The sequence below is a fragment of the Chlamydotis macqueenii genome, chromosome 4, assembly GCF_036417535.1.
Source record: "Chlamydotis macqueenii isolate bChlMac1 chromosome 4, bChlMac1.mat, whole genome shotgun sequence".
In the NCBI taxonomy this organism is placed as follows: Eukaryota; Metazoa; Chordata; class Aves; order Otidiformes; family Otididae; genus Chlamydotis; species Chlamydotis macqueenii.
Window position 1 is genome coordinate 3391799 of NC_141559.1, and position 24276 is coordinate 3416074.

The following is a 24276-nucleotide window of genomic DNA, read 5'->3' on the forward strand; positions in this document are numbered from 1 at the left end:
AATTAACTAAGCGGCTCTGGGGAACTAGTTTGTTTTCAAGTAACGGTTTTCACGACGAAGCATCAGGCATTATCGACATTGGAAGTTAAACACTTTGGAGCACACTTCCAAACTGGATTTATTACACAGCTCACTATTAGCCCTGCTGAAACATCTATTTTTGTATTTAGTTTTATTTTTTTTATTCAGTTTTTTTTTTCAGAGACATTTCAGCAGGAGGGGCAACTGAGACTGTCTGTACCACTGAGACCTCCAAAGCTGCTGCATTCAGACCCAGTTCCCTGTCCAGAAGAGCCCAATGACAACGTGATGAAGAATGTAAAACAGAGCAGTCTTTCCCCTGACGAGAGCTGTTTTACACTCCGTATATTAAAGCAAACAGATATTTCCCAAAACCAACCAACATAGGTGTACACTACAGCTTGAATGACACTGAGGTCAATGCAAACCACATTGCTCCCTTCTCTTTCCATGAAAGTACATTTATTTATCTCAATACTTTTAAAAATACTTAAATATTTACTCTGAACTGCTTTTCTCCATTGGTCATGTTGCTCAGTCCCTTTAAGGCCGAGCTGCACTTCAAGACGATCACAGCCAGCCGCCGCTTGAAGGACTGACTGGAGTCGTTCTCAGCCGGCCAGCATTACTGTGTCACCCAAACCATTTTCTAAAGTGACTCTCATTTGCATTCAGAGCAACCGTGAGACTAGAGAAGGCTGAAAGACGCGAGGGGAAAAAAAAAAAAAAAAAAAAAAAATTCTCTGAAAGAAACAGTCATGCTTTGAGAATAACCCACTTTCTGCACAAAGACAAAGGTTTTTTGAAATTTGCACAGAGCCCTCATTCAGACAGCAGTTTTCTAAGAGTTGAAGTAAACTCACTCTTACCCCTCGGACTCCTACACTCTCAGAAAGGAGGAGAACACGCACAAAAAAAAAGCCCATACGAGGGACCGCAAACATTACCCTAGTGTGAGGAATGAGCCAAACTCACAGAGACCTGTAAGAAAGAGCTCAGTTCTGCGCGCACTGAGGGCCAACCTTAACGTCATTACTCATCTTTGTTTTGATGATTTTCAAGATTTCAACCTGCCCCGTTCCCCTTAGGAACGCACGCCCCAGAGCGCCTGTGCAGGGTGACGCGGGGCCCACGTGAAACGCCCGGAGAGCCTCTTCTCAGCTGGAAGAGGATCAGAAACAGCTCAATATCTGGATATCGACCGCTCCTTTCTCACGGATGTCAGCAAGACGTCACAGAGAAGGTGCCGCTTGCTTCAGGCCTTACAGGAGTTCAACCCGCTTCTTTGAAGGGCTGGTGCTTAACAAGTGGAGGATCCAGTCACAGGACGCAGAAATACTCTACTCACCTTGCTGAATCTCTTCTTCTGCTTCAGTTTTATGGTACAAAGTCTCCTTCCCCACCAACCAACTCCTAGCCACACACGTTACCAGGCAAGGTCTGCATCTGAAGCTTACCTGATCCTTCTCAGGCTTGTCAGAGATGTCGTTCAGGCTGGTGGAAGTCAGGTTTCTGTGAGCCATGGCTGGGCTGCCTGTAAGGACAATGTCAAGACCAGTTAAAGCACCCGTTTCGATCCACTCAGAAGAACACAGAGGCTCAGGCTACAGCAACACCTTTCCTTGCACCAGGGAGGTTGATGGGGGGAATTTAAGACCGTGACAGGCTGCTTTCTGTGACTTTATGTGGCACAGATGCTAACGCTTCCTCATCCTGAAGGAATTCCCATCACTCCTGTCTGCAGGAGAAAAAGCAAAGCAGCAACAGGGTGCTGAGTCACCAAATCCATCCCTCAGCGAGACGCTCGTGGTCACTCCTGCCTGCAAACCGCTCGCCTTAGCTCTCCCACAGCGACGCTATCCGCCCTACGCTCCTCAGCACCCGAGGCTCACGCAGCTCTCGGTCCTTCCAAACAGACAGTAATAAAAATTCACCGTTCTTCAAGCAAGCTCCTTAGCTGAGCTTATGAACCTTATGATTTTACCGAACTGAGAGGCCAGAAGTCACCAATTCCTGACATCGGATGCGCTAGAGAGATGAAGACAACCACCAGAGACAAAGAGCTGAAGCAGTTCATCTCCATGTCTTTTTCCGAGACCATCTGTACACCTGACACGTCGGCATCCAAGCACTGCAAAACAGCCAGGAAGGAGCTGCCGGTTCCCTTACGGACTATTTATCCTCCTTATCCGTATGTTCCCAAAGACTAGCAGAACTTGTGAAAACAGTTCTGAAGAACCTGGGAAAAACGGCCCACGATTTCAGAAATCAGTTCTACAACCTTACTAAAAGCCTTTGTAGTTAAAATGAAGAAACCCAGAAATAGCTGTAACAGTTACTTTTGAAAAGGAGACTTCTGGGATGGATACAGTATCGTAAAACCCCATCAGCATGCATTTTTTAAAATTATTCTGAAATTTCCCCATCCCTTCTCACCCACTCTTGCAGGAACCAGAAGCATAGCAACGCGAGCTGCTACCACAGCTTCTGACCACGAGCACCACTGGAAAGACAGAAAATACCCGCAAAAATGGCACTGAGGTGTTTCTCGACCAAGGCTTTGAGATAACATCGATTTAACTTACGCTTAGAAAAAAAAAAAAAGCAAGAAGAAGATCTGGACTCCCAGAGCTGGGTTTTCTTGAGAACATATTGAAGGTCTGTGGAGACAGACCTTCAGCATTCCTTCTGACGAGCCGCTTGGAATCACGACATCCCCGCTGTGTTATTGCCACGTCCAGGCAGGTCAGCACAGCAACAGCCAAGGATGAAGAGATGTTGGACAGGGGGGATCCCCAGCTTTTCCCCTTCCCGCTGCTATTGTGAGCCGCGTTCCAGACCCCGCCTGTCTCCACCAAGTTCTTACAAATACGTTTACCCACAGAGTGAGAAATGCCACTTGTCAGACGGGTTTAAGCTGCGTATATTAGTAACCATTCTCCTAATTAATTACTAAGCAAGCCAGGCTTCGAAACCTCTACAAATTTTGATTGAATGTTTGATATGAAGCTGTATGGAGGAAATAAAGAGATAAAAAAAAAAAAACAGGAAAAAAGGGATCAAACTTGCTCACGTACGCCGTGCCCCTGACATGGCACAGACACTACTTTGTCCACAACACCTTCTGTTAGATGAACGTTTAATAAATAGTTGTATTTGGTAAAAAGCAAAGCCAAACAAAAAAAAATCCTCAAATAAACCCAGGTTACCATAATTCTGAAGCGCATTATTGAAACCCGGGGTTCCTTTTTCTTGTACGGGGCAATTAAAGGTTGCAGAGACACTGCCAATTCCAGGAAATCTTTGACAAGTCGACAATGTACCCAGAGATTAAAATGACAGACTGAAGCTCGATGCAGAGATACACAAGGCTGATTTGCAAACCGCAGCCAATAAAATCAAACAGAGAATCAGGGAAGCACTTCCTTAAAACCGCAAAGCTCGTTCACACCAATAATTGGTGTCCCGCAGCTCCGTGAGGCAAAGCAGAGTGTCTCATCGGTTCACCTGAGAGCCTCCAAACGAGGGAAATGACACAAAAGGAAGAGCGAAGCAGACCTGGAGAAGTTTGGAGACCTGCAGAGATGGGGATACTGGGGGGGGCAGGTCCCTGAGCCGCGTACCCCATGCTGCCCACCCGGGGCCAGTTCTTGGGTTTGGGGAAGCTGCGGAGAGACAGCAGCTCAGAGTACGTTCTTCAGGTCTCACCAGTCTGCCGGGACTCATGGGTTTCAATGCATTCTGTCAGAAGAGCTGCACCACGTAGCCATGCAGAAAGGCATCTGCTGAAGGTATCCCTTCACGTTCTGTCCACTGCTTTGGGGGCTTTCCAAATTTCTAGGTCCAGTTCTGGAGTAAACATGTTAAAATCAGAGTCCACAGCTTTCCCAGCGGGTATTTTTCCACATTACAATGTTTTTTTTTGCTTTGTTTATTAGCCGTCCAAGACTTCCACATGATCTTAGGAGCTAATTACCCTTCTTTCTTGAGGAAGTGGCTAATGACTTTATCACATCTCGCTAGCAGCCTCTTTCTCCCAACACAATCAACACAACCACATCAAACTCACAGCAGCTCTTCTCGAGACATCCTTTGCTTGAGGTTTCCCGTTTTTATTTCAGACCTGGGCAGACTGATGTGCCAAAACACTTGTCTGCCTTTTCCAGCTGTACCCACCGCTTTAACAAAGACACCACACTTCCTTACCAAAACACCATCTTGAATTTACGCTTAAACCGTCGCAGCTACAGCAGCTCTACCGCTACAGGGGCGAACAACGAGCAGCACCAACGCAGACTTTATTCACTCCCTTTCCCGTCATCAGACCGGCCTCGCATTAAGATGTCTGAGCACCAAAAATTTAAAAAGCACTCCAAGTTCTTTGGAGGTAGAAAGCGTTTCATAATCCCAACTTAAATAAAGCTCTCAGGCTGAAGTGATTTTTATCTCCACCTCCTTGCAACCAATTCTACACTTAATGCTGACAGCCAAAACACAATATGACCGTTTTGCCCTCAAGTCTGGTGTCTGCGTGCATCACCTTTTGAAGACGCTTTAGGAGGTCCTCGAGTTCAGACTGGTCCCACTCAGCGTGGACGCTGACGATCTCTAGAACGCAGACTGGAAACCACAAGCATTGCCTTTTTACCAGCTTTGCTGACCTAAGGAACTTGACGGCCTCCCAGCTTGCACTTAGAACTCTTCCCCAAATCCCTGAACGTATCTTGACTGCCAAGCCAAGTTGCTAACAGAAAAACGCCGCTAGAAACGCAAGCTGCAACTTGTGCAACGTTGGCTCAAAAGCCACTTGGTTTTGTGGACTCCGCGGCCAAAATCTGTACTGCCTTCCAACTCCTGTTCCTAAGGGTTGTGCACCTTGGAAGGTCCAAAACCAGCAAGGACGTGCTCAACAGTCATTTTTTTTAAGTTTGGATAGCAATCTTGCTCGTAACAGTAACCCTCTGCAACAGACTCAACGGTTTGGAGACCATAGTCACATAAGGCAGGGTCAGTCTCTGTGGTTAGCCTAGCAATACCACTGCTGAGAAAGACCCTGAAAAAGGGGAAAAAAACCCCAACCTTAAAACCTTGGGAATCCTCGGGTGAGCAGCTTCTCTGAATAGAGGGGAACGTGGGAGCAGAAGGGACCAAGAGGCCTATCAGTCTACAGGCTCTCTTGCCCCGAACAAACCAGCAGAGTCAGAAGTTTCTGCTGCTGAGACCTCAGCCAAAGACTTTAGACTTTGGCACGTGCTGTTCGCCCTTACACAATTTGCTAACTAAGGACAATTTCCTGATTCAGGCCTAATTTACATTACCGCCTCCCTGGCAAAGGCGATGCGAGCCTCTCCTTGGCTGTGCTCAGACAAGTCCTGGTGCGAGGAGGAAGGCAGTCAGTCCAAACCCCTCCATCTTATTACCTCACTCAACCAACACGCTCAACTGTCCTCTCTCGCAGCGAATATCCTGAAATTCTGATTTCTGCCTATTGCTACGGCATATGAAGAGCATCCCCGTGCCACAGCGCGATCAGCCGTGCCTTCCTGGGGGAACAGCACGCTCCTCTGCGACCAGCAAGGCTCCTCACGAATAATATTTTACAAAGGGTAATCAGAGAGAAACGAGACCTGAGAAAAGTCCAGCTCATCACTGAGAGATAAAACTGGTACGGCCTGCTAGGTGTGTGACAAAGGAAGTCTACTTTTGTATTTAATTGGTATGGAAATTAAAATATTTAAGCTTGTTGAATTGGTGGCAAAATTCATGAAGCCCTTTCTACCAGCCAAAGGATACTTCAAGACATGCCAAAAAAATCACTAAACGGCTTAGGAGAGAGATCGTCACCCGAAGGAGAGGGCAGACTGACCTACCTGTTTCATCCCAAATGGAAAAAAAAAAGCAAAACAGAGTGAAAAAGAGCACAGAGTGGGGATAGTGGGGGTAACACCAGCCAGAGCAGCAGCCATTCCACAAAGAACGCACTCGCCGCCTTGCCACCGTCAACGCAGCAGCAAGCGTCACGAGACCGAGGGCTGCCAGCGACCCGCTCCTCTTCCGACCCACCCACCCGCCGCCCCTGCCCCTGACTTACTGAGCCATCCCACGCTGGGGCTGCGCGGCACCCGCATCTCATCGTCCAACGTGCGCGTGGCGAGGCAGGGCACGGAGCTCTCGAGAGGGCTGCGCGCTTGTGCGGTGCAAGCAGGACACAGCAGGAGCGGCAGCGAAGAGGAGGAAGAGAGCAGAGTTGAAAAGTCAAAGAAAAGGAAAAAATAAGAAATGCAAGAAAGAAACGCTCAAGCAATCGCACGAGCAAGGCAGGGAGGAGACAGGGTCTGAACGCTGGCAGTTACACACAAGTGCACCTTTCCGCACAGGTCGGTGACAAAAGTGGCAAGCCCACTCATCTGGAGCACGCCATCTCCACCTTTCAGCCTCCAGCTGGCAGATCTGCAGCCTGCTTTTCATCCCCGGTGTCTAAAATTTCAGCATCTTAGAAGCGGATTTCGAGCAATCAAACCAGGCAGCGGTGGTTCTGGTTGTGCCGAGCAGTCCCAAGGCGCAGCGCGGTCAGTAACCACAGCAGACACACAGCGCTTTTGAAAAACACGTCAGGTTATCTCCCTCGAGGAGCCAATTTTGAGCGTCCTGACCACACACGTCGTACCCGGGCACACCAGATAGGGCTGGAAACTTGGTTGCGTCAAATAATGCCAACAGCTAAACGCACTGGTGGGTTTCCTCAAGCATCCCTTGAAAATAGCTTTTCTCACCTAAACTCCTCTCCTCCGGCGCTATTATTATTCAGCTGACACCATCGTTCAGCTCTCTAAAGGGACCGAGGATGCAACGCGTATCAAAACCAATCAACCGAATAAAACTGAGCTGTACGTCAGAGTGAAAACTTCAGAGGTGAAAAGTTTTCAACTTTTACTCGCTACCCCTCTCCCAGTGCATCAGCCGACGCGTTGCAGACAGCCTAAGTGTCATTTCATCTCAATTGTTCCCAAATTACTTTCTCAGCACAGTGAAAATAAATGAGGTACACGAGGGGTTTGGGCAGCAGAGACACCGTTCCCGGGCGAGGGCTGCCCGAAAGCCTCCATCCGTCTTCGGCACAATTTCTTTCCCAAGAGCAGAAGGATTTCTGAGCAAGCCTCCTCTCACAAGCAATGATCCACCTCCCAATCTTTATGACACAACGACGAACGAAGAGCACTCAGCGCACACCTCTGCCGCTCAAAAGGCAGGGTTTCTGCCAATCTGATTGCTACCGAGTCTCATCTCCAAAAAGAGCGGGGAAACGCAAAAACGGGGTGGAGGACAACTCCGCTACCGCGGCGTCACGGTCACCCCCGGTGAGGTGTGTGAAGGCAGAGGACGAAGCTGTGTACACACAAACACCCTTGAAGAAATGTGTCATTATTTAATTGGAGTTTTAAGTCTAACTTCCTTGGGGAAAAAAACAAACAAAGGAAAATCATGGACAGAATCCATCCTCATGATATTACGGGAAAGTCATTTAATACAATCAGGTACCTATCAAACTCACAGGTTCCAAATTAATTGTGATTGCCCAGGAAAAGCCAGGAAGTTGCATAACATTTTTACGCACAATCTTCGGCAGGGTCTGCTTCAGCTTCGGCAGGCATTGTTTCATCAAGAACCCTTAACGAAGACACAATAACTGCGTACATTACCGTAGCAGGGTGTTTTCTAATTTACGTCCCTGTGTTTTATGGGTAAACCAAAGAAGATAAGTTCCCCCTTTTAAGAACAGCAGTAAATGATGGCAGAGCAGAATGCCATCTGCTTCCTAAATATCCTGGCCCGTAAAACGATTACGCAGAGGGGAGAAGCGAGCGACGCGCAGGCCTCGCGTCCTGAGGGGCCGCCGTTCTCTCTAACCTGGCTGCAGCACGAATATTGGACGACAGCTTCGCTGACGCCAGATCGAAAGGTAGACAATGAAAGGAAATCCCTACCTGGAAAGAAACCCTAGGGAAATTTAGGAGCGCTGATGGCACTTCCATTACTGTGATTAGCTGTGCCGAGAGACGGCTGCCCTCCTGGGGCCTCATGAATTTTTTATCGGCCTAAAGGACAAACTCTGCCTTTAGAGGCACTCGCTGAACTCCAGGGAGCACAGTGTAACGCGATCAAACACATTCTGGAGTTACTGCTTCATTAGAGTGTAAATAATAAATAACAGCAACAACTACCCATGAAGTATTTCCCTCTGTATAAAAGTTTCATCGCACTTAACTGTCATGGAACACAACGCGTTATATATTCCCGTAACACATCAACATCTCAGGTGGGGAAACAGAGGCAAAACAACGTGAAAGGAGCGGCTGGAGGTCTGCCAGCGGGCTAGGCAGAGCCAGGACAGGATTCTTTCCAGAATCAGTCCAACAGAGACAGGACCTGCACAGCCCCTTCGAACAAGACATCACCTAGGATCCGATAAGGGATGGCCGTAGCCATGAAAAATGAACAAAGGCTGGAGCGAGAACTTAGCCAAATGCCCTTTTTGTCAGCATCATCCTCCCAGAATGCTATTATTTCCTCCTCATTTCCTCTTTAAAATAAAAGTTCCCCGATCACAGCAACGCCACACGGACAGTCCTGAAGGTTTCTTGACGTTTCTACGCCCTAGGAACTCACAGAGACAGGCACTCAGAGTAAAACACTGAGCTCGATTACTCCTTCAACCGTAAGGCAGGAGAAAGCGTACACTGCCCAAACACAGATTCGTATTCCTCAGAACCGGAATTTCTTTACAGTCTCCACAGCGCAGTCCCTCTCCTTGCTCCACTGGTCTCGCACCCAGGACACTCCCTGGATTTAAGTTATCGCTCCTTTGCGTTACGCATTGAATCGCCGCACGATCGGGGCACTGGTACGCGAAAAGATGCACCGTCAAGTCCCACAAATATTCTTCACGTGCACATACACACCGGCTGCCAAAGCAAAGGGTGATAAAAAGTAGGAAACATCACGGAAGTACGATAATAGGTTAGTCAGAAATGCTAGGGTGAATTTTCGAAGCAGAATACAGAAAGCTAAGAGGCCTTAAATGTAGGAAGAATATGATTTCTTTGCTTGCTTTCATTTCTGGGTATTTTTAAATAGCAACTTTTAGCCAAATGTCCAGATCACAGCGTGAGGCAGTTTACAGCACTCCAAGACATGAAAACAGGCTTCAACCTCCTCGGTTTTGATTAGTGCTAGAAGAAGACTGCAAATCTCAACTTACGGCTAAGCGCAGAGTCGCTGCCAAGGCCTCTACAGCCGTCTGCATCCACGCACGCCCGCGTTTACTAAAACACCACTACAAACACGGCACAAAACACCACGAGAGAGGCAGACATCTTCACAGCACACGCCCCGGAAGAATGTGAGGATGAATAAAGCAAAGTGGAAATCAGCTTTACCCACACTGGACAATGATTGCAAGGCAATAAAATGCAAGCTGGATGTTACTACCACGTAATTTTCGGCTAGGAGTGCCATCGACACATCGTCTGTTACAGAAATCGCACACGCACAGAAGCCTGGTCTCTGCACAGACATTTTATGTTCAGGCGTGGCTGGAGTTTTTGGTCAATCTCTCTTTCCTAACGTCGTTGCTACGTCATCTCCCGCACGCCAGCCGCAAAAGCATCTCTCTGCCTTTCCCCGTGCCTCCTGCACCCTGCCGCCTCCCCTCCGCTCCCACTCAGTCCAGTGAAGATACGGCTAGAGCAACGTGCCACGACAACAGCAGCCTTCAGAGCACACCGCTGACGTGCTATCAGTACGGGTCTCGCTACGCTAATCGTGGGTTAGAAAAGCATTGTCACGGCAACAAAGTTAGTTCTGGGGGTTCGGTGGGTTGCTCTACAAGGGAAAGCTATAGCCAGTTAGCCTCTGCATTACCATTATCGGGGTTGGTAAACATCCTACTTGCACTGGAGACGGTCTTTCCGATGTCAGCCAGAGAGCGCAGGTTGGATTTCTTGGTCTGGTGCCGGTGCTTCCTGAGCAGCGTGTAGGTGACTTTGTCCTTCAGCTCTAATTTCAAAAGCCCCGTCTCGATCTGATTGTCGACGATCATTTCTGCAGCACGCAAGGAAAGGGGTGAGGGAGAGGAGAGGAAAATGAATCACTAAAGGCAAAAATCAGTTGCATGAAGGGAGATTGGGGAAGAGAGACGGAACGTTTTCACCCTACTTTTTTGAAGGCTTTCCTTCCCATCTCAAAACCACCACCAGATTTTGTCATTTTATTTTTCATGGGAATCTTTAAGATATTTCTTTGGAAATGGGATATAAGCATTTCCATTCAGCAAAACCCAGCGGCCACCGACACGTACCTATTGCATCGAGAGCCCCTCCTGTTCTTTCCATACATACCATCACATATATTTGAAATCAACTGTACCCAGCGTAAGATGGATCTTAGTTCAGAAAGGGAATCTGCTCCGACCCTGCGCTTTTGTGAAGCAGCTACAACCACACTGCAAGTTCCAGTATGCTCCCAAAAATAAGATGGTAAAACTCCTGAGAGGCAGCAAGGCCCGAGTTCACCTCACAGGCCCCCGGTAAAACCTAACCTAACTATAGGACCATGTCCTGGAGACGAGGAGCTAATTAAACTAATCACTCTCAGCACTAAAGCAAAATGACAGCAACTACAAAAGGCAGAACTCGCTCCAGTTTTCACAGGACATATTAAGTGGCTTTGTCTTTAACTGAATCACCCAAAAAAAAAGAGCTTCCAACTCACTGCAAAGACCGCTCGCTTGCCGTCAGTTCTCTCCTTTCTCTTCCTCCGTCCCAGAGGAGAGAGGAAAAAAAAGATAGCTAGGTCTATTAAGAATCGCCATTGTGCATTAAATCTCACATGAAGTTGTTCCCTTCGCTACTCCAGTTAACGCGCTGTCCCCCCAGGGGAAGTGGCAGCTCTTATTTGTCTACCGGTAACTTTTATTTGTGCTAATAATAAAAGTGATGGGAAAGTGGGGGCGGAACGTGCGGCATGTTTGCTAACTCACTGACTCAGAAAGTCATCTACGTGCTGCCCAAGAACTAATGCCTCTTCAAATCATCAGGGAACAAAGCCCAGGTCTTCCCCCCAGAGCCAGAAATGAACGCTGATACGCGTGTAGGTACAGCTACACCACATGTGTGGCAGAAGGTTTATTTCTCTAAAGTGCTCTTTTTCCATACGCTTTTGTTATTCATACGTTTTGTTAGTGATTTTTGGAAGATTTCCTTCAGAATGATGTGTATTTCTTCGAGTTTGCCCTTCTCCATCTGGTAAGTTTTTACTTGCTTCCATGTTTCCAAGACAACACAAGCCAACAAAGAGAGGTCTTTGAGTTCTACTGTCCATGTCATTACCAAACATATCGTGATCACGATCAAATAATTTTGGAAACCAAGTCTGCAGGCTTCTTAGACATCCCTGTGTATCTGATGAAGGATTTGAACCTATAGCAGCAAAAATACCCCATGCAGTACAGTGCTGTCGCAACAGCAGCCACTGATTTGTAATTCAGTCTCCCAACACTTAGGTCTGATTTGGGTGATGAAGGATATTGAAGGTGACATCTCAAAGTGCCTTCAAAAAGAAATTTAATGTCTGAAGGTTAAAGTTTTGGACGACCGTCATCAGTTGCTACCTTCTGAGGCGTGTTCAGCTTCAGCGTAAAACTTCAGAATATTAAAAAAAAAAAAATATTTGCAAAGCCACGCATTTGGATACATAGACACAAAAATACAGGAAGATAAATGCCACCATAAACACCTTCAAAACTAAGCTGAAAACTCTAGGTAACATCAGAGGCAGCTTTTGTAATTCAAACTCTCAAAGTACTGCAACCCTTGTCATTTGATAACTGCGCACCAGGACAACACTGAGCCTGCCTCCTGAGATTACGATTAAAATCTCTGAGTTTTGTGGGGTTTTTATTTCATTTTCCTCTTCTACACCTCATATAACAGCTTCTAAACTCAGCGTATTGTTTAAATGTACCTCCACTGGATGGCTCACTTTTAAAATGTATTTTCGTACGTCTGCTCACACGTCATGGGGAACACGGTATAGCTCTCAGCAATGTCACCAAGTGTCATCCTGGGCCACTGCTACTTTGACTGCAAAAAAATTGCTGCTTCATTCAGCAGAGGGAAGCATCAGCTGATACTATGCCTGCTCTCCACTCTCCTTTGCTGGAGGGGAGCACTCCACCTTAATCAGAGCCTCTCAGCTGCTTTCAGTGGCCCATCCTGGGACCTCGTCCAAAACCAGCTATGGTCTGGACCACACGTGCCAAAACCTGCAACCGTTCTGCACCAGGCAGCAGTTGCTGGATACCGCTGTCCTGAAAGAGGTGGCCTTTTAAAACATTACATAAATCAAGCCAGTGTATGCTACTCCTTTCACACACACACAGTGATATCTCAGGATATAGAGAACTTTGGATATCTACTTCAGGATCCAAATGATCACCAATAACCAGTTCAAAGGAAGCACAGTTACCACTGAAGTTGATTCTTTTGCTCGTCTTTCCGAATTGAGAACTACTCCTTCCATTTATCTCTTGTCCTTCTCCACGTGCTTTCTAGTTTTCCTTGTTTTTACCTGGAGGATTACTTCTTTATTTTCCTCCTTTAATGAAAAAGTAGTGCTTTCCCACAGAAACCATCAGTGAAACCATCATGTGGGTTAATAAAAAGCTGTAGAGAAGAGCTTCGGGAAAGTGCCAAGGCACTTTTTTACTTACCCACCACCTGCGGGAGAGAAGAGGCCTCCAGATCCAGCATTATCGAGCCTTTCTCTATACACGTCCTCAACTCAAACAAGCTGTGCAGGGACAATGTGGCCACGTGAGGTTTGCTCCATCGCTCCCCACCTTGTTCTACCTTCTCCTCAAACTTGATCCATCTACAAGAGAGCAGAGCAACGAGATCATGTTAAAGTTGTCGGCTCCTTGAGGACACACATCTCTTAGAGAAGCAACAGAGCGGAACCCTCACAGTGTACCGACAAGTTCAAGCACACGCCTTTTCCCCACACATCTCTGAGGCCACAAATCCATGATGAAGTTGCAAAGGCTCAATGTATTGGTATGTGTCAGCTGAGCGGTGGTAATACTTGGAAACTATTATAAATGTGTTATCTGCGACAGCTTTCACCAAGACTTAAACTAACAGGGTTTACCTGATGTTTGCTCCAGGCCAAGAGTACACAGGCAGTCTCACCGACTCAGCTGAGACCCGGTAATTCCCTGCCCAGTTCGCACACCCGGTCTCTAACCCAACACTCGGCATCCAACCCAGTGCCACAACTCAACCGTCGCTTCACCAGACCCACGAGACAGACAGTTGGGTAACTCAAGTCGACCTTCACAACTCAAGTACCTAGCTGTGAGAACTGCTGAGCCCCAGGGCTCAAAAAAGAAGACAGGAGAAAAAAAATTAGCATTTGTGGAAATAAGGTGACTTGCATTTGAGTATTCAAATCTAGACAACAAAATCTGAAAACTTCAGCCGCTGCCAAAACTCAAGAGCCTTGCAACAGTCAGCAGCACCCAGTGATACTGCCCAACAGCAACAGGCTGGCATGAGGCAAAGGGTGAAGGGGAGAAGGACATCCCAAACGAATCTGAAGACGTTCTTAGCAGAACAAGCGAGCCACCAAAGGCAAAGACACCAACTCAGGGGCTCGTTGTTTCCCTCTGCTCTCCAGCCCTGGTTTAATGATTTAACAAACGGGTCTGAAAGAACCAGCAAGCTCATCTGTAGTTGAAGATCAGAGCAAAGGTTAAATCCTGTTCTGGGCAAAATACTCTCTACACCCCCTAAAACCGTGTCGTAACAGCCGGCAGGCAGGAGGTTTCACCTCCAGGAGTCAGGGGATTGCAGTTCCAAGTTGACCACCGTGAGCGCCCGGCTAGCAGCCCAGCGCCGCCTCCAGCCACGGGGCGCAGCCCTGCCCTGGGTGCTTTAATAATATTATGATTTAATAATAAATCCGTGCATGTCAAAGGATCTTTATTGCGTACACACACGTGTGACCGAGGCGCAGTTTGCCCTGCAACAACGTAAAGGCTGCACAGGACAAAGCCTTTCTCTTTTCAGGGAAAGCGCATTATTCGGGATTATCAATATTTGCTTGCTGTTTACTTTTCTGACGATAACCCACAACACAAATACAATAAAACAAATTTTAACTTGCAAAGCTGTTTGACCTGTCACCTGGCTCCACTGGGCGCCGCTCCTAGAGAAACTCCTAGCACATCCCGGCCCATCCACCTCAAGGGGACTCCACCGACAGCCGGGCGCCTCCCAAACACCCCCGCGCAGCTTTGGACACTTCGTTCTTACGTCCCCTGCGAAGTCCTGACGCACGCCACCTCGTACGCAAACCAACACGAGTTCTTAATTAAGCAAAGCCGCCCACGTGGCTTTCCATAGGTTTAACTAATGTCTCATTCTTCATGCTTTAATTTAATTATCCACTACACACTTTACCTAATTAACGGCTCCGGTTGCCAGCGAGCACGCAAGGCAGAGCAGAGGCTTACAGGCAAGGAGCAATCTTCATTTTGAACCAAACAGAATCGATGTGGTGCGCGACGTCACTCACAGCCTCACCTGAAGCGGAGGCAGCCCCCTTCACCTCCCCAGAGATGTCCCTCAGGAGGCAAACGCAGCTCTGGGAACACCGAACCGCGCGCTCCCTGCTCATCAAGTCAGGAGAAATCCTGGGAAGAATCACCCTTGGAGCAACGGTTTCATAACTGACCTACCAGAAGATACGGGGCTACGACAAAATTAGCGTCAGGTAGCTGCAACCTGTTGAGGTTCAGCAAACGCGACCGAGCCCGCCGAGACAGAAATTTGGTATTTTCCAGGGGATACCTACAGCGTACATCTATGCTACGGCCAAGGTAGTACATAGGTGCCAGGTATCAGAAATATCATTAAAAGAGACTGTAAAGACTGGAGTTATAAAAAATAACCAACAACCCAAACCACGTATCAGGCCATTTAACATGTTAAAAACCACGCAACACGCTGTTTCAGGGCAAAAGATTATCTCCACTGTTATTTGAAAACCTAAACAATCGAATTACCTTCGTAGTCTCTATCCCGCTCTGCTCTGGACAGCCACAAATTGCTCCTGCCTGCCAGCTGGGCTTCCCTGGCAGTAGCTAGTAAACGTTCCTGTGCTCACCATCATCTCATGGCCTTTCTACCACCTCCTTGCCTTGCAGAATGACAATCCCCGCCACAGTGCGCACTGCGGGGTTCCCAATCGTTCTGTGCTGAACCTCAACATAGACCGGTGGCCGCCAGCTGTTTCAGGTCTTTTCCTTCTCCTAGTTTGCTCTGCGTCCTGTAACTACCACCGAAAGGTTTAGGTTGGATATTAGGAAACACTTTTTTACTGAAAGAGCGATCAGGCACTGGAACAGGCTGCCCAAGGAAGTGGTGGAGTCACCATCCCTGGAGGTGTCCAAAGAATGTGTAGACGTGACACTCCAGGACATGGTTTAGTGGGCATGGTGGTGTTACATTGACAGTTGGACTTGATGATCTTGGAGGTCTCATCCAACCTTAAGATTCTATGATTCTACGAAACGCAAACATATACATGCTAGTGCAAGAACTTGTCCATCCGCACCAGGTAAATCGATTACCAGCGCAAACAAAATGAACAAGGAGCACCCAGTGACCCAAATCTTCAGGTTACCTTTTAACAGCGATAAACCTTCCCTTTTACTGCTCTATTTCCAGTGCGTTTACACGTCTTTGCTGTGAAACCCGGCCTACGCTAAGGACGTTTTTTCCAGAGCAGCCTTTTATCGTTAGCCACGGCCCAACGCCACGATGTGCTAACAGGCAAGAGGACCACGCAAAGGAACATGACATCCTCACGCCCTGGTCACGGGCTGATCTTACCCATGGCCAGAAATGCCACCACGCGCGGGGGGACAACCACAGCCTGTTTATGCTGTGGCTCACAGGCATCAAGAACCAAGATGGGCAAATGAAGGTCCTCTTCTGGAAACATCTTTTCATCAATAGCTTTAAGGTTCCCACTAGAAATTTTCTGTGACACGTATTACTTTTCTGTTGACCAGAAAAGCTCTGGAAGGGACAGTATCATTTGCTAAACCTTTTAGTAGAACACTCTCTCCTGACATCTTCCATGCTCTTTCCAGTCCTAGCACAAAGAGCCGCAGTGAGATGAACGGCCGGCAGCTCCTCTGCCCGCTGAAGCGCAGAGCTAGCCAGCTCCAGCTGGGCCGTCCCACAGCGAGAGCCCCTCAGGAGCTCGTGGCAGGTTTTGTTTTGCAGGACGAAGGCATTTCAGGAAGATGCTGAGAAATCCTGCACCACCATACACCATGTGAGATCACTACCAACAGCCACCTGACGCCACAGAGAGCGCAAGCATATCCCACTGCAAGGTTCTTCTTCACAAACGTCCCTCAAGAAATAAAAGTGCTCGGTCATCTGTTGTGCAGGACACAGGGTACCTCTCTTCTGACGGCTGACATCTGGGGACTGCAGGACAACAGAGCCTCCCGACATTCATACTACAAAAGGGAGACCGAAGAGACTGCTTGTTAAGAAACGCTAAGGTCTCAACTGTGCAAGAGTTTTAACAAATCAGAATTTAAAACCTTTTCTCCAAGGCCCATGCGTGGGCAGAGGAAAGCGCATTTCGCTGTAAAAAGCAGAGGTGGGCACTACAGATGACAAAATGCGAGTACTGAACTAATGATAAGAGGGAAGAAAAGCAAGAAAGGGAGAAAAGGATGACCAACAAGGCAGGAGTTAAAGAGTAAAAGGTGGAAAGCCCTTAAACAGGCTCTCCAAGTGACTGAGAACTAAAAATAAAGAGAGATAAGGGGCTGAAGGGGTCGGTGGTGCAGCAGTTCATTAAATCACAGGCAAAGAAGATTAAGGAAACCAAACAACGGGGGCTAACTATGAGGAGAGTAGATGCCCTTAAGACTGGAAGGTGGGGAAAGGGCTTAGCCCAGGCACAATAAAGGAAAAGGAAAGGCCCCAAGGTAAGCGAGGGGGATTGGGAACAGGGAAGGTAAAGCCCTGGACCGCTCTCCGGCTGGGTGAGCATCTCCTTCTAGTGGGACACTTCAGGCCTTTGCAGCAAGCAGACTGCAATTAGGGGTTTACCTTTCAAGGCTAGCCCAAGAAAAATATTTCCACTGTATAAAAAAATCAAAGTTTTATAAGGCTAGAGGGCTAGACAGCAGCCTTTAGATGGCTCTTTTGGTGTTGTTCAAAAATAAACTGTATCTAACTTGCGTCAATTGGGTCAAAAACCATGCCAGTCCCCAAAGAGCACCGTCAAAGGAACAGGTGGAGAACTTAACCAGGGAATTCAAAGCGGGCAACCCAATCACACCTTGAATAATTTACCTGAAAGAAAACAAACCTTTAGGCTTTCTTGGCTCTTCAAAATAAATTTCATCAGTAACTTGATAGTTACTGATAAAATCCCAAGCTGGGATAAAATTTCCCAGCTTGTGGTGTGCGATGGGCTCAGGCTCAGATCTGCTCTGGGGCAGTGGGACTGAAGTTGTTTGGACACATTTGCAGGAGCTTTATTTGGGCACCGACTTCTGACATTTTTATACTTCGCAAAGCACTAACAAGCCCATATGTCTGTTGGCTCTCCACAGGCAAACTACTCAAACAAATCTGGCACTATTTTTTTTTCTAGTTTTGGTTTTAAAGGAATATTTAATCAAGTCCCGCGCAGCTTCCCTTCCCTGTCGGGGTAAAGGAAAACCAACCCACCTCGCAGTCTCCTTCCACTCCATCTCCTGTCCGTCGATGGCCAGGAGCTCATCCAGCTCCGTGAAGAGCTGCGGGGGCGCCGGGCTGTCATCTTCCTCTCCGAGGATGAAGCGGATGCGTTCGGCAGCGGGGGAGACTGCAGAGGTGAAAATACTGCGGTTAACGGCCTGAGAGACGACCAGGGACGTGCGGCTCCTCTCCTTCCCCTTCTCCCCAAAGCCATTCAGCTGCTTCTCCAGGCTGCCTTTTCCATCTGACATCCTCGTCACCGCAGACGGAGGGGCGGGCGTCTATCTCCCTCTCTCTCTCCCCTTCCTTGCCTCTCACTTCGCTCCTTAAAAGTTCAAGCTGGGAGTAAAGTTCAGGAAAACTTGCCTCTTCCTACCGTCCTTAACTATCTTACAGCAATTTGCAGCCCTCGTAAAAAAAAAAAGCGCTACCGAGCTCAAAACCAATATGCTCTACGGTGCGTGCCCAAGGACCTTTCGCACTCTGATCAGCTGAGATCCTTCGCCCCCTTTTTTATATGACGTAAAACCAGTTTCAGCCAAACCATTTTGGGGCTTGCCGTGACAGCATCCCGTAGCCGGCTTTCCCCTCCCCGCCACCACGGCTGGGGCTGCCATTGGGCCGCCGGGCAGGCCGTAACCTCCCCAGACCTGCTGCTGGAAAACACAGGAATATTTAACAGAATATTTAACAGAGGGGTTGTCTCATCTATACGTGAAGAATGCGACCCAACGCATTTAGTCAGGCACCAGCGCACTGAAAAAAAACAACTGGTCCCATTAGGAAAAGAGCACCCGTTTAGGCTAAAGAAACTGTGCTCAACCCACGCTCTTGTGACAGCACACACCATGTTCATTCGCTTTATTAACTCAGGAAAAAGGAGCAGAAAGCCCTCCCTGGTTAAGATACAGGCATGTTCCCATCATGTTCCCAACAAGAGTTCCCATCCCAAGACCTAAGGGCATCTCCCAAAGGCAACTGGAGCTCATGCCGCAGGAGTCACCTTGCTGGAGCACTTTTCGGGGTCTACAGGTTTTTCTGATCGTATCACCTTAAAACGAAGGTGTGATCATGTGAAATTTTAAGGCAGACATCCCTTCTGCGGAATGGTTATCAGCATTAAACAGCAGACTCTGAACTTTGAACGGTTCGGCTAAAAACTCCTTTCTTTTCAAAAGATCAGCTGTCTGTCTGTTGCAAAATAATTAATTACACCAGGTGTCCAATCACCATTGATTTTCACGGGGTAAACAACGTCTCAATTTGTAATGGGAAAAAAAGAACCAGTAAGAAACATGCCCTTCCCCACCCCCCCCCCCTTTTTTTTTTTTAAGAAGAAACTGTCATAGCTTTCTTCTCAAGTTACTCAGCAAAGGTTGATGCAAATTCATTTTTTCATTGGTTCGGGTGATGATGCTTTTTTTTTTCCACTGAAAGTATATTTGGAGGCATAAACACCCTTGCAATTCCCTGGGTGTCCAAGCACGCTGCCTCGCACTGGGACAATGTTCCTGTGTTTACAGAGGAGCCCCGTGTCCGGAGAAGGCAACCTCTGCCGCGGTCTCCAGAGCACTGCACGTCCCGCTGCACGGACAGCGATGTCCTCCTCTCACTCCAAGGGGAGCAGGGACATCTGGCAGGTAGACCTCAGCTAGGTCTGCGTTCTCCAGCCCTATCATCATGTCTGCAGGGCTGCAGACACAAAGTGGTGCTGGTCTACGCCTGCTTCCAGCAATCCCCAGTTCCTATCTCCCACCAGTTTCACCTCCGTGAGACGCGGCCCCTGCCCTACAGGAGAGAAAAACGCTGCTAAGCTGAATTTACAGACATGCAGTTACGGAAAAGTACACATTAACCCTCTTGGTAATTAGCACTCATATAACTGCCCGTTCCTACAGAATTGATCTTGTTTTTTCCCCAGGTATAACACTCAGAATCCGCGAGGTGCGTAACGAGCACTTGATTACTGGACGTGGATCTAACAGACGCACTTTGCAGCACCGTTCCAAAACGCATCTGCAAACACGTAGCTTATGCATGAGCGTTGTCTTTGCAATCACAAGGGCAATTTGGACTAAAAAATCTGCACCTAAAACACATTTAAAACAAACATTAGCATCAATAATTAAGATTATCCTACTCTAGAAAAGCAATTAGGCCTAACACTTGAGCTCATCTTGATACAGTCAGCCCCAGTTGACTGCTGGTGCCAGAAGCCTGTGCTGAAACCAGCTGGTTCGATTTCTGGCACGCGCTTTAGGGCAGAGATCTCTCACCCTGAAGGGAAAAAAAATAGAGGCCAAAGATTCAGCTAAGGCCTTGAAATAGAGATATTTAAAAGATGATGCCTGGCCAGAAGAACACAAACCAACTTATTGCATGAGCAGCAGACTTCCACAACCTGCTTTCTAATCTTCCCTTAACTGGTTTGAACCCTGCTGAAGAACACCATCATCCACTCTCCAGCCCTTTGGCGGTTTCGCAGCGGCAGAAAGGGTCTGGGGAATTCATGCTGGATGACCACAGCTCGCAGCTGACGGTGTCTGAACTCCACTGTCATCCTGCAGATGAAGAGCAAGACCTGCTGGCAGAGCCCCCGTAACACGCATGTTCCATCATCCTCCCTGGCAGTCTGCACTAACGACCCTCAGATTCTGACCACAATTCAGATACGACAGCTAGAAAAGCAACAGAAGAGATTTACACCCCGTGGCTTCCAAAAGCAACGCGGAGCACGCGGCCTGTAAGAGACAGGACTGCAGAGCTCCTAGAGCTGCTGAAGGCGCCGGCCGCAGCCCAGGGGAAAATTCTCTCTTTTCAGTCACTCTGAAGTGCTTGTATTGCACGGAGGTGTTACCCTGATATTCCAAACCAAAACACAATAACTCCACAGCCACTCACAAGGTTTTGCTCACCGACCTGCAGCACGAGAGGAATTACAGAAACGCTCCCACCAAGCCTGGACACGCAGCACACGTCACCCCTTCTTTCTTTTCTTCTGCCTTTCATTTTTGCTCATTTCCTATCAGCTGCGTTCAGCACAGATGATAAGGTTCGAAATCCAATTACGGAATTTGCCGGGTCACAGGTCCCCTATGGCCTGCTCTACCACATGTTCTTTATTGCCATTTTGTAGGTTAATGGGCCACTTATGGGTTGTTTATGTGCTCTCTTTAGCAAGAACATATTTTCATCTTAATCCCTGGAGCGAACACTGTGTGCTCAGCGCGGGACGGACGGCTGAGGATCAGGCTTACAAACCAGAGAGCAATTAACCCGCGGGCTGAACTCCGCGGACCCCCCCGCCCGACCTTTGAGCGCCGGCCTCCCCCAGCCTTGACCATCACCTTCGCCTCTGCCCAATCCAGCCAGTTTAGGAGCTGCTGGAACCAGCGCCGCTCACGCCAGGATCAGCTGCCGCTGAAGTCATTGCAATTTTATTTTCTTTGCTGTCTCATTCAAGAAGCAATGTGATGATCAACAGACATACCTGGCAGGAAAAAAAAACGCTAATCCACAGATTTAGATGGTCAGGATGATGTTTTTCCCTGAATGGCACAGGAATTAAGGTATTGCAGATGGTAGAATGCTCCACTGTAATGTTTAAACTGGGGTTTTGCCACCCATAATGACATCTCTCACCTCCCCCAAGCTCTCCTGCCCTCACGCTCAGTCCGAAGCGGTCCACAGAGCCGCTTATAAAATACATCACTTGCAGAAGAGAACGAACACATCAGCAGTTTCTCCCAGTTCAGTTCAGGCCAATTACGAGTACAATTCATACCCTGGGGTTCCCCAAGGCAAAATCAATCTCCATCAGCGCAGAGAAATCTCAGGCAGCTCAGAAATCGAGTCAGACACATTCTAGCACGACAACCTCAAATCAGCCACAGCTGAACTTCCCACACGGTTTTCCTCTGCGGGTTTTTTCAGCTTGCTGTTGCCAGCAGCGCTCCTAAATACCCCTGGGACCCGCACCTCAGTCAACCGCTTCCTCCGTTCAAGGCCAAAGACACCCAAGATGCAGGTGTCCGTTACCGAGAAGGACTCAACAGCCAGGAGAACCCTCCGGAGACCCGGTGTAAATCCCTCCTCAAAGCCTGTGGCAACATCACCGGCCCAGGCTGTTCGTACCAAGCGTGCTTTCCCGATACGCCCGCTAAAACAGGAGATGACTGCACGCCCGTTCAGTTCTGAGGTTGCCCTCAGTCAGTCAAAGCCGGGTTCAAATCAATCTCAAGTCCGAGCGAGCCCGTGGAGTTAAACGCCCGTGCAGACGCTTTTATCAGATTTAAGAACGCTACTCAAGCCGCTCGATCCATCTCGAAGCAAGTATCCCCCATCCCCTGACCGTGCCCCTTTCCACCCCACAACGACCAGCACTGACTGCCTCCTGAATAATCCCGTTTCTGCTGGGCTGTTGTACGGCTTGACTGTACATGTCCCACCGTAAGCTCCTCTGCAGCTCGCGGTGTATATTGAGGCTTTGATCTGCACAAAAACTTCAGTACAAACGCTTACTAACAACATCTTCTCCCGAGGGCCAGAAGAATGGCAGCTTTTACGTAATGATTGGCTGAGCATCCTGAGCTCCTTTCGCCTTCAGTGCCGTCGTGATAACGTACACAGCTTTTAGCTACAGATATTTTACTGGAACGCTCCTTGGAGATCCAGGGACTGAAAAAAAAAAACAAACCCAGACCCTTCTTCCAAAAATGTCACAAATGAACTCATCTACAGCAGAGCACTCACGAGGTGAGCAATGTGGATAACTGGGCTGGCAACCTTTTAAACAAAACCAGCATCCAAAAGTCATTCAGCTTTAACATAAAAGGCACTGCCTTTTGAAAACAGAAAAAAAGAAAAAAAAAAAAAAAGACAAATGGCTAATTCCAAGCACATAGTTACGATAGACGGATCACTGGATGCTACACCTCAAGTCTAACTGTGAACTTTTCCCAACATAGATCCATTTGAGAGAAACCGGTCTTCAAAATCATCTGCTTTTTTCAGCTGCAGACAATAAAAATAATATCCATATAAGACATCGGGAGCTGAGGCAGCCGTGCGTTCCCAGTGGAATGCATTATTTACAGCCTCCCACAGCTACATGATCAGCAAGTCGGGCCAGACTCAACATTTAAAATACTAACGCTGCAAATCTCTGCCTGGCGACACCGATGAACGGTTCCTCTGCCGTCAGGGGCGCGCGTACCATGCAGGTCTCCATGGGTACGCTGCCCGTGTCGGGAGATGCTGCAGCTCGATGCTCTTCACCGGTGACCAGCCTCCAAACTGCAAGAAAACCAGGAAAATTCTCCTTCTCCATCACTTTTTGGTTTAATTTTCTCGATTCCCCAAGTGCCGTGTTTAACAATTCTAACACCACACTGTTTAGAAGCCCTGGCACGATACAAAGTACGCAACGAGCGGTTCAGGACAAACTCTGGGTCTCAGCGGTGCCCTCCGCCTGGTCCTGGAGGTCAGCCACCTCCCTTAAAGCCATGCGAAACCGCTTCGGCGGCGCATTTGCAAGGAGCTATTATCGAGCAGTCGCCAAAAAGACTTTAATAGGGAAAAAGCTGCATCTAGAGAGAGCCCGGCTTTTCTGGGAGCTTTGTAACCTTTCCCGCTGTCACTGGGATGCGGGATGCTGCCTGGCACCAGCCCTCCCTTGGCCCTGAGTAACGGTCAAGTCTCCAGCTCCACCATTCAGCAGCAGAGCGGCTGCCATACACAAAGTTCAGAACCTGCTCCCTAACGCTCAGCGCTTTTCTTTTTCTTTGGCTTGTCTCCATTTTCCTTTTGAAAGCAGCACAGCTGTCAGTCTGTTCGCAGAGACGCGCGCTGTTCAGCTCTCTGGAGCCCCGCTGGGGTCCTACGCCAGCACCTGGAACATCTTCATCACGGCAGCCGTCAGGTACAACCCCTCCCATGCTTCCACGGGCACCAACCGCGCGATGCGGGCACAAAGCGACGGCTCAACGTATGCTAGCACAAGAGAAAATTCCTCCTCCTTTGGTGAGCTAGGAAAGATACCATTTTTTCTCCCAATTCTCTAATGTGGCTCCCCTAAAGGCAATTTTAAAGCTATTTTCATGTGATGTAGTCGCTGAGTAAATACTGTCATTTCCTTGCATCAGCTACAAGCCCTCCTGCCAAAACAGTAATTCCTTGTTAAGTTTATCATTGACCATTTAGCTTTATTTATCATTTTTTCGTTAATGCTGAGGGTACGGTGACATTTTTAAGGACACAGCTATAACAACTCTAGGCTCTTTTTCGGAATTTAAGCTTCTACGCAGTGACAAGAAGGAACTTCCCTTCCCTCTCTGTGCTTTACAGCCGGCCCTGCGGCTGCAATCGCCAATTTTATGCCTAACAAGCTCTTCTCACAGGCGGGGTCTCATCATCGTCTGTT

At 48.1% G+C, this 24276-nt stretch overlaps 1 protein-coding gene across 6 annotated transcripts in view; it reads right to left on the reverse strand.

Moving 5' to 3' along the window:
- SLC4A4 (solute carrier family 4 member 4) overlaps positions 1-24276 on the reverse strand; it is a 145701-nt gene that overhangs the window by 54405 nt on the left and 67020 nt on the right. For 4 of the 6 annotated variants that reach the window (XM_086747024.1, XM_086747025.1, XM_086747028.1 and 1 more), the window contains 5 exons: positions 17847-17982; positions 12791-12951; positions 9943-10122; positions 6113-6208; positions 1479-1555 (listed from right to left, as the gene is read on the reverse strand). In XM_086747024.1, the coding sequence (XP_086603150.1) occupies positions 1479-1555; positions 6113-6208; positions 9943-10122; positions 12791-12951; positions 17847-17982 (650 nt within the window). The remainder of the gene's footprint in view (positions 1-1478; positions 1556-6112; positions 6209-9942; positions 10123-12790; positions 12952-17846; positions 17983-24276) is intronic. The other 2 variants (XM_086747027.1, XM_086747026.1) reach the window with 2 other exon arrangements.